The sequence below is a fragment of the Ranitomeya variabilis genome, chromosome 8 (genome assembly GCF_051348905.1).
Source record: "Ranitomeya variabilis isolate aRanVar5 chromosome 8, aRanVar5.hap1, whole genome shotgun sequence".
In the NCBI taxonomy this organism is placed as follows: domain Eukaryota; kingdom Metazoa; phylum Chordata; class Amphibia; order Anura; family Dendrobatidae; genus Ranitomeya; species Ranitomeya variabilis.
The window spans coordinates 112,203,772-112,217,898 of NC_135239.1; the positions used below are offsets into that span (position 1 = coordinate 112,203,772).

At 43.4% G+C, this 14,127-nt stretch overlaps 1 protein-coding gene across 4 annotated transcripts in view; it reads left to right on the forward strand.

Annotated features, from left to right (window-relative positions):
- Positions 1-14,127, forward strand: part of ATF6 (activating transcription factor 6) — a 169,701-nt gene that overhangs the window by 66,913 nt on the left and 88,661 nt on the right. For 2 of the 4 annotated variants that reach the window (XM_077276992.1, XM_077276991.1), the window contains exons 8-10: positions 2,856-3,041; positions 13,231-13,322; positions 13,727-13,858. In XM_077276992.1, the coding sequence (XP_077133107.1) occupies positions 2,856-3,041; positions 13,231-13,322; positions 13,727-13,858 (410 nt within the window). The remainder of the gene's footprint in view (positions 1-2,855; positions 3,042-13,230; positions 13,323-13,726; positions 13,859-14,127) is intronic. The other 2 variants (XM_077276993.1, XM_077276994.1) reach the window with 1 other exon arrangement.

Here is a 14,127-nt window from a genome sequence, read left to right on the forward strand (position 1 = left end):
CTTAAACAAACATCCATGTTTGTTAACTAATTTGGCTAAACAAAATATATATATTTTAAGAAACTTAGACTGTCAGCCCAGCCAACACATGAAAAACTTAAATACTACTGTCCCTGCTGTCCTCTGTAGCTCACTTGTCGCCATCTTTATCATCATCATCTTCTTCTTTGTTCCTATTCATAATCTGGAAAAGAAAAACAAGCTTTCCTGCTTTATTGGGTCCCAACCGATTTCTCAATTTAGAATGAATGAGTCCAAAGGAAGAGAATATTCTTTCAACGCCTGCAGAAGAAGCTACTGCTGTTAAAAGTGAAATCATTACTTGAACAGTCTCTAAATCCAAGCGCTTAAGTGACTTCCACCAGTTTACTGGTGTGACCTTCCTTAAAATATCTTCAGCAAACATATATTTCTTGAATGGTTCCCCCTTAGCTCTGACGTTTATTATAGTTGGCATTAAAGATGGATGATTGCTGGATACCCATGTCATAGCTAACTCCTCTTCCTCAGCACTTAGGTTTTGACCCTGATATTGGATATTGACAATATTTGCCAAAAAATGAGCTGGAGTCAGTGCTTGTCCCATTCGTTTGTTTACTGCTTGTAATTTAATTCTGTCCATAAGTAGTTCTGTTTTTAAGTGTTCACTCAGTTCCTTCCAAATTTCAACAGCATCCGCAATAAAAAAGCTATTTTTCTGTATTTTGTTTAAAGCTTGAGAGATGGGTTTCAGGAAGCTCAGCATATGTTCAACATTTCTCTTAAGCCCAATGTTGAGGATTTTGGCCGTGACAGTGCCATCTATTTTATCTCGATTTTCTTCACAAAGTGTCATCAGAATAGGCCAGTTTTTGATATACTGCTCAAAACAGTCCACCACAGAGTTCCATCTAACATCTTGTGGGAGCGTTAGCTTGGTTCCACCCATCCTTTTCAGAGCTGCTGCAGCAAAATGATTATTACGGAAGTATTTAGCAATTTCAACAACATTAGCCTTTATTTCTGGAACACTTAAGTCTTTGGCTAAGAGGTGCAGCAAATGAGCACTGCAACCATATGTTATTAGATGCTTTGTATTCCCTCCCTGCTCTTCTAAATCTCTTCTCATCTTGGATACGTTTGCAGCATTGTCAGTGACCAAACTGCGTACTAGACATTTGAATTTTTGTTCACATGTCGTTATAGCTTTTACTGCCACTTCTTGTAAGTATTCTGCTGTGTGTGCATTTCCTGACGTATCAGTTGTTTGTGCAAGGAAGACTTTACCTTCTCCTGTTGTTATACAAGCACATACAATAGGATCATTGTGGACATTACTCCACCCATCAATACTTAGGTTAACAATTTTACCCTCCAGAGCTGTTGCACATTGCTCCATTTCTCTGTCATACACTTGATCCAGCAGTTTCCCTGCAACATCAGCTCTGCTGGGTGGACTGTATCCTGGTCTCAGTGACTGAACCATATTCATGAAATGTGGGTTCTCAGTCAGACGGAAAGAAGAGTTTGTTGCATAAATAAACTGGGCAATTTTTTCATCAATCAACTCTTTTTCTAATCTGCTAGTTCTTATCACAAACCTATCTATGGTGGTTCCAGGAGGTAAGGGTTTTTTCTTTCTTTTGGGTGATGGTGATATGTGGCTGTGGGTATCTGATGATGATGCTGCTGCTAATGAAGCACTATCCTGGATGGATAACTCTGAAACTGTAGAACAGGATGATGGTGATCTTGGAGGTGGATAGTTTCCAGAATCCATGAATTCCCCTAAACAAAAAAAGTCAATGCTGTTATTTTATTGTTTATACAATTTCTGCTTATTGTACACAACACATCACTGCCCCTGCCCCAAAAGGAATATTTGTTTTTCTTCATAACTGTACCAAATGACAGTAACATGCAGTAATAATAAGAAATATAATTTTTCTCACACATGACAGTTCAGTCTTTAGAAATAGGATTCAATAAAAATGTTTACCAACCTGAAGATCCTGCCTGTTCAGAAGTGTTTCTTTGGTCATCTTCATCACCGCACTTCTCATGATGTTGCCTCATTCGCGCCACCAGGCCTTGCATCTCTTTGTTGCATCGTTTGCATTTTGCACGCATGCCTGCCTTACCGATAGGCGAAGGAGCTTCATTAAAATATTCCCAAACTGGGTCTCTTTTACGGCCTGCTGCCATTATAAGGAAAGAATGTAATAAACCTCAGATCGCATCGTACACACAAACAGATCCAGACTTGTCTGTCTGTGGCTATGCTGCAGTATTGTGCTCAAAGTTTCACTTTCATTTTCTTGTCTGCTTGCCCTTCCTCCTCCTCACACTTAGATTCACATTCTTCTTGTGTTGTGCAGATCTATTCCACTCCAAACAATCAGAAACATATTGTCTAACTTCTTGGACTTGGCACTGAAGGGGTTGATTCTGTATTCATAGGTTTGTAGAACAATAGGATTAAGGTCTTTTTCTCAACTCTGTTCATGTTGTAACATTTTTGCCTTGAAGAAGAGGCTGGGACCTCTGCGGAGTCAAATTCAGTTTTGAGAACTGCGTAAGTAAAGCGAGCGTCTGTGATAATATAGGAGAGAAACTGCCCACTAATCCTACAGAAACCTCTGGAAGAGCATGGCATTGTGAATGTTACACATATACAGCCTTTATTCTACTGAGTTAAACAACTCAGCTTTATCTCATGATGGAAGAACCTTTGGATGGTAAAATATTTTCCTCAAAAAGCCGTTTATTGAAAAAAATCCGATTTAAATAAAAAAAATCCGATTTTTTTGATTTTTTTTTTTTAAAAATTGATTTTTATCCACCCTGCTTACAACATACTAACTTTCTTTAAACAGCTAAACGTAATGCGAAGGCAACAAAGAATGATTAAAAACCGCGAGTCGGCATTTCAGTCCAGAAGGAAGAAAAAGGAATATATGCAAGGTTTGGAAATGCGACTGAGAGCAGCCCTGTCCGAAAATGAGAGGCTCCAAAAGGAAAATGGCTCCTTGCAGAAACTACTGGAAGAAGTGGTGTCTGAGGTAAGCCGATGGCTGCCGGGCGTCAGACTTCTGTGTCTAAGCTTTCAGCTCATTAGTCTTATCGTATTTCCTAAAAGAAAAATCTACAGATGTCTTTAGTTTTCTTCTAATTCTGTCCTATGGAGATGAAACCATCTAATGCAGGACTGACGTGCTACTAGAGGGAAGGTGCATTTTCAGTCTTTCACAATTGTCTCCTGGATTTAGGAGACCTGAAACTCGAGGAGGAACCCACTTTCCAATGTCGGCTTACAAAATGTAATACAATTCACATTTTTAAAAAGGTGAATTTGTGCTATGCCTGCCGTGTCACATTTCTGGGTCTCTGAACATGTGCCTTTAGCTTGCCGGCATAAAAAGGCTTGAATTCAACCACTTACCAGCCGTCTGTGAAAAACTGAGTGCAGACAACTTGTACAGACTGGCCACGGTTCTCCTGACCTGATCTCTACAGCCTCATACAAATATGATTCTTGAGCTATGTGCACACGTTGCAGATTGTATGTGTTTTTGCCGCGTTTTTTCGCCGCAAAATCACAGCGAAAAACCTGCGAACACACATACACAACATACCCCACTGAATTCAATAGGATTCCGCACGCAAAATACGCAGCATGCTCATTCTTTGTGCGGAATCACGGGGATTCCGCACACATAAGAATGCATTGATCCGCTTACTTCCCGCATGTTGCTATGCCCACTATGCGGGAAGTAGGCACATCATCTGCATATGGTACCTGGGGAGTCACCTCTTCTCCAGGCCCTGGGAACCATATACCTGTAAAAAAAAAATCATCATTCTCACCTTCCGCCATCCCCCGCAGCCTTCCCGCTCCTCGCGATGCTTCCGTTCCCAGTGATGCTTTGCGACAATGACCTGTGATGACGTAGCGGTCTCACGTGATGCTTCGTCACCTGGGGTCATTGTCGCAAAGCATCACTGGGAACGGGAGCATCGCGAGGAGCGGGAAGGCTGCGGGGGATGCCGAAAGGTGAGAATATCACGATTTTTTGAAATTATTTTTAACTTTCTATCTTTTACTATTGATGCTGCATATGCAGCATCAATAGTAAAAAGTTGGTCGCACTTGTCAAACACTGTTTGACAAGTGTGACCAACCTGTCAATCAGTTTTACAAGCGATGCTACAGATCGCTTGGAAAACGCTAGCATTCTGCAAGCTAATTACGCTTGTAAAGCTCTAGTATTTAGCGGGAATATGCATGCCAATTCTACATGCGGATTTCCCGTGGCAGGGAGTTGCAGAATTGCCGCGGAAATTTCCGTGGCAATTCTGCAACGTGTGCACATCGCCTTACTCGGATGTGTTCCATGGATGTCTGATTTGGGCTTTAGTTGGGAGTTCTGCCTTTTTGGCCCGCTGTCAGCCTACAAGGACAGTGAGAAAGGAGAACACATTTCAGTTTAGCAATTTTAAGTTGATTTTTCTTTTTTTTGGTCCCAGATAAATCTGAGATCTCCTTCACACAATTTTCACTTGCAATACCTAGATTGCTACATTAAAAAATCCAAATATGCACAAGTACATCACATAACACAGGCACAAAAATGTGCTTCATTATTACCGTATATACTTGAGTATAAGCCGACCCCTAATTTTGCCACAAAAAACTGGGAAAACTTAATGACTTGAGTATAAGACTAGGGTGGGAAATGCAGCAGCTACCGGTAAATGTCAAAAGTAAAAATAGATACCAATAAAAGTAAAATTAATTGAGACATCAGTAGGTTAAGTGTTTTTGAATATCCATATTGAATCAGGAGCCCCATATAATGCTCCATAAAGTTTATGATGGCCGCATAAGATGCTCCATATTAAAATATGCCCCATATAATCCTGCATAAAGGTTAATAATGGCCCCATAAGATGCTCCATAGACACATTTGCCCAATATAATGCTGCACAAATGTTGATTATGGCCCCATAAGATGCTCCATAAAGATATTTGCCCCATATAGTGCTGCACAAACGTTAATTATGGCCCCATAAGATGCTCCATAAAGATATTTGCCCCATATAGTGCTGCACAAACGTTAATTATGGCCCCATAAGATGCTCCATACAGACACTTGCCCCATATAGTGCTGCAGAAACGCTGATTATGGCCCCATACAGACACTTGCCCCATATAGTGCTGCACAAACGTTATGGCCCCATAAGATGCTCCATACAGACACTTGCCCCATTTGCTGTTGCTGCGATAAAAAAAACCCAAAAACATACCTCTCCGTCGCTCAGGCCCCCGACACTTTCAATATTCACCTGACTTTGTTTCGGCGCCGCTCCGTCTTCAGCGTCTTCTGCACTGACGTTCAGGCAGAGGGCGCGCACTAATCACGTCATCGCGCCCTCTGACCTGAGCGTCACTGCAGAAGACGCTGAAGACGGAGCAGCGCTGGAACGAGGAGCAGGTGAATATCGCGCAGCGCTCCCCTCCCCGTTATACTCACCTGTTCCTGGCGCGGTGCAGTCCCTGCTTCCCAGGCGCCGCAGCTTCTTCCTGTACTGAGCGGTCACATGGTACCGCTCATTGCAGTAATGAATATGCGGTCCCACCCCTATGGGAGGTGGAGCCGCATATTCATTACTGTAATGAGCGGTACCATGTGACTGCTCAGTACAGGAAGAAGCTGGGGAGCCAGGGACCTGCAGGGACCGCGCCAGGAGCAGGTGAGTATAATTAGACAGCCCCCGCTCCCCCTCCCCTGCCGACCCCTGGGTATGACTCGAGTATAAGCAGAGAGGGGGACTTTCAGCCCCAAAAAATGGGCTGAAAATCTCGGCTTATACTCGAGAGTATACGGTATTTATTTATTTTTTTAATCTATGACTGCATCTGTATTTATACATAGGCCATTAACAAATTCCTGAAGAATTGCAATGCATCCATAAAAATCATTCTACACAGATGAATTGTATGGGATCTGATAAATAAATCTATTTTCCAGATCACCACCTGACAGCACCATGGAGGACGTCCTTCTTATCCATAGTGGGACAGGAAACCACGAGAGTTTAAAAGGACCCTCCCCTTACCACCCTTCAGTGTTTTTTTCTGTCCCACTGTGGATAAGAACGACGAGAGATCCTTCCGTCCCGTGCAGAGTGTGAGGATCGGGGGGGGCTCGGCCTCTTCTTTCCCACTACAAGACTCTGCTTTGCTGGCACCCAAGTAATAGGGTCCCTCAGCAGCACCAGTGTAGCGCTGCGCCTGGTTTCAGGGTCGCTTCCCCCTGGGGGGCACTCTCGACCCTTGACGAGGCCCCATGTACCTGCGTGTGAATATGCCTCTGTAAGGTGCACCCTTTACAAGCGTGTCCAGGAAGGAGTACAGCAGGGGTAAGAGCGCGATCTGGACATGTCCGTAGTATCCGGGAGTGCGACCAGCCCGAGCTTCACTTCCCGGTCGCGGCTGCCGCGCACGTCACTTCCGAGGTGCGGCCGGCAGCGAGGGGCAGCGTCTCCTCCCCCCCGGTGCGAGGAGGGTCCGGGACAAGCGGCGGCAACAAAACCCATCACTTAGGATATAAATGTATGAGTGACTATCTGGTACTAGCTAAAAAGCAGTATGGAGGATAGTGCTAAACCGGAGTTTGTGCCGGAAGCCCAGGCACATGGGCTGCCTTCATCGGTGGAAAGGAAGAAGTCGGGGAAATGCACAAAGTGTCCCATTTGCGTCATAAAGCTTAAGGACTCCTGGCAGAAATCTCTCTGCGAGTCTTGCACCAGTAGGATTGTTGGAGAAGAACAGGCTTCTCTCATGACGAGTATGAGAGTATGTCAGAGAAGAGGTACAGGCCTCAATCTCTTGTCTGACCCCCAGGACCTGCAGACACCTAGGAAAAGATAGAGAGAATCGTATTTTTTGTCCGAGGATAGATTTTCTGCATCAAAGCTGGAAGACAAAGAATTAAACAAGAATCTTCCGGAGAGAGGGAAGAGATATTTGTTTTCATCTAATGATATAGAGGAACTTCTGGGAGCAGTTATACAGACTATGCAGGTTGAGGAACCCTCAACCACTCCGACAGTCAAAGTTAAAATGTTTGGGGGTCTACGTTCCCAGACCTCAAAATTCTTTCCTGGAAATGCCCATATTCGTTGTATTCGTATGATTCTAGAGGAATGGGAGGAAGCAGAAAAGAGACTATCAATCCCTAGAGACTTCAGACTTCGCCTCTCCTTTGATCATGAAGAGGTCAAGGACTGGAAGGATATTCCCAAAATTGACATTCCTCTTGCTAAAGTTTCTAAGAGAACCGCCATTACTTTTGAGGACTCCTCTAACGTAAAGGAGCCGATGGATCGCAAGGCGGATGGGCTCTTAAAAAGAGCCTGGGAAAGCTCGGCGGCGGTCATTCGCACAAATATAGCAGCAATATTTGTGGCTCAGGCTATGCGTTTGTGGATCGATGACTTGAACGAGCAGCTGTCAGCTAAAACTGCTAGAGAATCTATTCTTAAAGCTGTCCCTCTGCTAAAGCTGGCGTCTGGCTTTCTAGCAGATGCTACTGCAGAATCGGTTAGGTTCACAGCCAGAGGTCAATCTTTATCAAATGCAGCTAGGAGAGCTATTTGGTTGAAAAGCTGGTCAGGAGATGTTCATTCTGAAAATAAGCTGTGTTCTATTCCATTCTTAGGGGGTAGAGTCTTTGGCCCCATCCTTGACGATATTCTGGAAAAAGCTTCAGATGAAAAGAAAGGGTTTCCAGAAGAAAAACGTAAAAAGTACCAGCCATTTCGCAGGCCCTATTATAGTCAAAGATCAGACTATAGGGGTAAGGGAAAGCAGGGGAGGTGGAGCTATCGGAAAGGGGGAGAAGATAGGAACAAAAACAGAGATTCGGGTTCTTCAACTTCTAGGTCGGGGTTCCGATGGCAATGACGCCATCCGGGTAGGATATCTACAAGCCCTTGGGTTCTCCAGATTATCGCCCAAGGGTACAGAATAGAATTCGACTCCTTACCCCCAGAAAAAATTTTTGTGTCCAACGTCCATCTCTCTTCAACCTCGCCTATGTGGTTGGACATTCAGAAACTCCTGCAGGTAGCAGCAATATCGCCAGTACCTCCTCTGGAGGTAGGAAGGGGTCATTACTCGGGCCTCTTCTCTATAAAAAAAGCCTTCAGGAGAATCCAGTACTATAATAAACCTCAGACCCCTAAACAGTTGGCTGGTATACAAGAGGTTCAAGATGGAATCCATAAAATCTACAGTTCCCCTGCTGGGGAAAAATGTGGTAATGTACACTTTAGACTTAGAAAGTGCATATTACCACGTTCCAATCTTTGCAGACCACCAAAAATACCTCAGATTTGCGTTGGAAAAAGAAGGAAAGATCTACCATTACCAATTCCGCTGCCTCCCATTCGGCTTAGCAACAGCGCCCAGAATTTTCACAAAACTTATGATAGAAGTAGTGGCTTATTGAGAAATCGAGAAACAAAACGGGATGGAGGGCACCAACCACAATGAATTAGAGATTAAAGGGGATCTACCCAAGGTATGTTAAAAAATGTAGACAAGAAAAAAAGAAGAAAAGGTACATACCCAAACTGGGGAACACCCAAAATATCCATACCACATATCACTTAATCTTTTGAATATTTATTTATTAAAGTCCAAAACACACAAGAATCGATAAAAACATTTAAAAACAATAGACAACAAACCCCATTAAGAGGTAGACCCCCCCTAGGACCAAACCTACAATATTGTTGATATTGCAATACTAAAAAAATAGCAAAGACAGTATACAATATGTAACAAACCTCATGTAATGAGCAAGTGCAGGTTACATAGAGGAAAATGAGAAAAATATAAGTCAGTCTATTATAATAACAAACATGCTTGACAGAAGAACACACATACCCCCAAGATAGGTTATCAAAACAATCCCAGGAAAAGAAAAAAAAAATAAAAATATATATATATATATATATATATATATATATATATATATATATATATATATATATATATATATATATAACAGAGTCCTATGATGCTTATGAGGACAAGTAATGGCATATATGGCAAGATCAATTGTTATTGTCAAACAAATACCAAACCTAGTACAATACTAGATAAAGAGAAAGCAAAAAAATGACCAGCCGGATTCCTCTGTGTGGCATATCAGCTACAACTGCACACCCAAGAATGACCTGTAGCTCCAAAAATATTATTAATCAAATAGAAAGATAGGAAAGATAATTTTTCGTATTAGGACTATCATTTAGGCATGCCCAAAAATATGCAAACTGAATTGGGGGGTCCAGAGAGGGTCAGAGACCCAACGCGTGTCACCACAGCAGTGGCTTCATCAGGGGTAAGAATGGAGAAATTGAGACATCACGATAGTACCCTATTTAGACGATTTCCTGATAGTGGCAGATTCAGTAAGTCAGCTCAGAATCAACTGTCAACTGGTGATCTCCACGCTGCAGAAGTTGGGATGGGTAGTGAACTGGTGAAAGTCAGACCTGACTCCCAAACCAAGAATAAAATTTCTAGGAGTCATCCTGGACTCAAGCGTCAGGAAATCGTTTTTTCCAGATGGGAAGCAGACCGATTTTAATAAACCGGATTCATCATTTTTCAAGAAGTCTGGTCTCCATCAGAGATGCAATGATGATCCTCGGGTTAATGACAGCCTGTATTCCCTATGTCAGTTGGAGCCAGTTTCATGCCCGTTAGCTACAGAGGGCGGTTCTCGCTTCCTGTGACAGAAGGCAGAACTCGCTGGACAAAGAATTCCGTTTATCCCACCAGGTCAGACGATCTCTACATTGGTGGACCATCCCCAGAAATCTTGAGGTCGGTGTTTCATGGATGCAGTCATGATAACCACGGACGCAAGCCAACAAGGTTGGGGTGGTCAGGTCCTTGGAAGATACTACCAGGGGCAATGGAGTTTGGAAGACTGCAAGAATTTCTTTCGAACTTCAGAGAACTACATCCGTTTTGGAAGGTCCTTTATTCAGCACAGACCTTGCTGAAAAACAAACACCTAAAGATTCTATTAGACAACACAACCACGGTTGCTTTCCTGCAGCATCAAGGAGGCTCGAGACATCCAAGATTATAGAATCTGGCGGATTGGATTTTCAGATGGGCGGAAGGATCTGTCCTTTCAATTTCAGCAGTGCATCTAAAGGGCACGGAGAACCAGGTCGCAGACTTTCTGAGCAGGGAAAAGCTATCAGCGACTGAATGGGAGCTAAACAACGAAGTATTCAGCGAGCTGTGCCAACGCTGGGGAACACCAGAGGTAAACTTATTCGTGGTAAGACGGAATTCAAAAGTCAGAACCTTTTACTCTCTGAACCCTTGGGAAAACCCTGTGGGGGTAGATGCTCTCTGTCATGGAGCAGGGGTCTGTTACATGCTTTCCCCCCCTCTCACACTGATCCCAAGGATCCTCAGGAAAATATACGAGGACAGAGCTCAGGTAATTCTAGTGGCTCCCGTCTTGCCCCAAGAGGAGCTGATTTCCCTTACTAAGAAAATTGTCAATAGAAGAACCCTTCCTCCTGCCAAAAAGAAAAGATTTACTTCTTCAGGGTACGGTTCTACACCAGAATCCAGAGAGCCTCCAATTAGCAGCTTGGATCCTGAACGCCAGATCCTGAAAGCAAGAGGGCTCTCAGACGAAGTCATCTCCGTTCTTCAAGCAAGTAGAAAGCCAGTGACCTCCGTGATTTATTTAAAAGTATGGAAAAAATTCTGCAGTTTCTCTGGAGACACAGCAGTTGATACTGACCATCCTGACATTCCCAAAATAATTGATTTTTTACAACAGGGATTTGAGAAAGGTCTTCGACCTAGTACTCTGAGGGTCCAGTTAGCGGCCCTCAGTGTATTCTGATTCGTCCCTGGCTTCCCACCCATGGATAGGCCAAATCTTCAGAGCCGTTCAAAGGTTAAAACCCTTAATTAGGAAGACTGTCCCTCCCTGGGATCTTAACCTGATCCTTAAAGGCAACCTGTCACCCCCCCCCCCCCCCCCCAGGCGTTTTTAACTAAAAGAGCCACCTTGTGCAGCAGTAATGCTGCATTCTGACAAGGTGGCTCTTTTAGTTCTCGGTGCTGTAACTGCCGAAATAATCAGTTTTGTTATTTGTCCAAAATACCTTTTCTTCAGTCAAGGAGGCAGGCCTTTCCCCCCTGCTGCAGACGCCACACAGCCGTCAGTCATGTCTTCTTGGCTCCGGGCGCCGCCTCCTCACCTCTGTTTTGAAATCAGCCGGCGCCTGCGCTCTTTTCTCCTGCTTTGGGCAGGCGCAGTGAGCGCTGCCCATCCTCTCTCCTCATATGCAGTCTAGCTGACTGCACCTGTGCGGCTGCCCTGCCTGTGAATCCCAGCCCCGCAATGTCTTATGATTTATTCATACTACGGGGCGGGGATTCACAGGCAGGGCGGCCGCACAGGCGCAGTCAGCTGGACTGCATATGAGGACAGACGGCAGCGGTCACTGCGCCTGCCCAAGGCAGGAGAAAAGAGCGCAGGCGCCTGATCATATCAAACCAGCGGTGAGGAGGCGGCGCCAAGAAGACATGACTGACGGAAGTGTGGCGTCTGCAGCAGGGGGGAAGGCCTGCCTCCTTGACTGAAGAAAAGGTATTTTGGCCAAATAATAAAACTGATTATTTCGGCAGTTACAGCACCCAGAACTAAAAGAGCCACCTTGTCAGAATGCAGCATTACTGCTGCACAAGGTGGCTCTTTTAGTTAAAAACGCCTGGGGGGGTGACAGGTTCCCTTTAACGAGTTGTGTAAAGGTCCGTTTGATCTAGCAGAAGATATAGAGATTGGTAATCTCTCTCTCAAAACCGCTTTTTTTGGTAGCCATTACGTCCGCTAAAAGACTAGGAGAGCTTCAGGCTCTATCAACTCAGAACCCCTATTTGCAGGTTTTTGAAGATAGACTGGTCTTAAAACTTGATCCAGTTTTTCTTCCTAAAGTGGTCTCCGATTCAACTATAAATCCAGAGGTAGTGCTTCCGTCATTTTGCCAGCATCCTAAAAACCAGAAAGAGAGGTTTTTCCATAACTTGGATGTTAGTGAGATAGTACTTAAGTACCCGGAGGCAACTAGGACCTGGAGACAGGATAGTAATTTGTTTGTCCTTTATAGGGGTCCAAATAAAGGGGGAAAAAATCATCAAAATCTACCATTGCGAGATTGATTAGGTCCACCATTAGCCTAGCTTATCAGGCTCAGGGAAAGAGTCCTCCACATAGTCTTAAAGCTCATTCATCCAGGGCTATGGCCGCTTCGTGGGCAGAGAAAGGAGGGGCTTCGGCAGAACAGATCTGCAGGGCTGCATCCTGGTCTAGTCTCAGTACCTTCTCTAAGCATTACAAACTAGATGTAGTGTCATCTGTTAGCTTTCGGCAGGAAGGTGCTTCAAGCTGTAGTCCCACCCTAGGACCAAAACCTCCTTTGGTACTTCTCCATGGTGCTGTCAGGTGGTGACCTGGAAAACGGTAATTGGTAATTAGACCTACCGGTAATTGTATTTCCAGGAATCCATCCTGACAGCACTGTTAGTTCCCACCCTATTTCAAGAACACTTCATACCTATGTGATGTAACATTTGTATACCATTTGTGTGTGTTCAAATAAAATTTTCTTTTTGCATCCATCCAGAGGCGTTACTTTGAAAAATCACTGAAGGGTGGTAGGGGGAGGGTCCTTTTAAACTCTCGTGGTTTCCTGTCCCTCTATGGATAAGAAGGACGTCCTCCATGGTGCTGTCAGGATGGATTCCTGGAAATACAATTACCGGTAGGTCTAACTACCGTTTTATTCTTTTGCATATCCAAAGACTTCCAACATACTGAAGAAACCAATGCATACTGCAAGTTTTTATTTATTTTTAACATCGGCACTTGGTCTATGAACAAAAAAAAAATCCCAATTGTTGTCTTCCACGAACAGCACTTGTACCAATAATAATGTTGTGTGAACGTAGCCTAACGGTGAATTTATGGGTGACGCATTATGGCCTTTTTACAATCCAACTTTTTTATGTCCTTTTTGTAATTTGCTATTTCTTCTGTTTTTAGGGTCCTTTCAGACAGTTCGTAAAATATCTACAAAATCTAATGGTATAATGGTATAGCCATGAATATTTTCTCAAAAATGTTTGTCTCCCTGCAGAATCAGAAGCTTAAAGTAACTGCTCCAAAGAGAAGAGCCGTCTGTCTTATGATGTTGGCTGCTTTCTTAATGATTAATTTTAACCCTCTAAGGTAAGTAATGTGGGATGGGCAAGTCTTAGCCAGGTGTAGAACACAACCTATAAAAGTTAAGTCGTAGCATGGCCACCGCTGAGATTTCAGTGTATTGCACTTGGTGCATGTGCTTATAGTTACAACAGAAAAATCTGTCCATGGATCTCAGCTATGCCCCTCTCCTGTTGTTCTGTGTCTGATGGTGAGACAAATGGCTGCAGCAGGAGCCTCTCCCCTTGGCTCTGCTCATGAGAAACAGATTGTGTACCACCTCTTCAGTTGTTCTGCAGCCTCCAAAAAAATAGGCTATCAAGAGGTTGACCACTTTAATCTGTGCAGGATTTCTACGAAAAATATTTGTTTATTTTTGTGTTCCCTTTTTTCTCTTTAAAGCAATGTTTAATATTTTGCTTTTTCTGTAGTATATTGGAGTCTAGTCCAGGTCCCTTTGATGTGGAGGTGAGCCCTGTTCGCCCAAGTAGTAGACACTTGCTTGAATTTTCACCTGGTAAAATAAATATGAAGGACCGAGAAATTTCCGCCCGTGACTTAGGGTAATTTAATTTAGTGATTTTTTTGTATATATTTTTCAAACCTTAAGCAAAGCTGTATGTATAAAAATGGTGTTTTGTTTAAATGGCGTTTTTATGTTAAATGTATTTGCTACAAAATATTGGTGAGAGTTGTTTTTTCTTCCATGTCCTATTTTCTGTATTTAATCTTGACTATTAACAATTTCACTGTGGCCACAAAGCCTTTTATTAGGCTGATTATTCCTTTTCTGTAATAATATTCTTTATCACAGGCCGGATTACAATGAAAT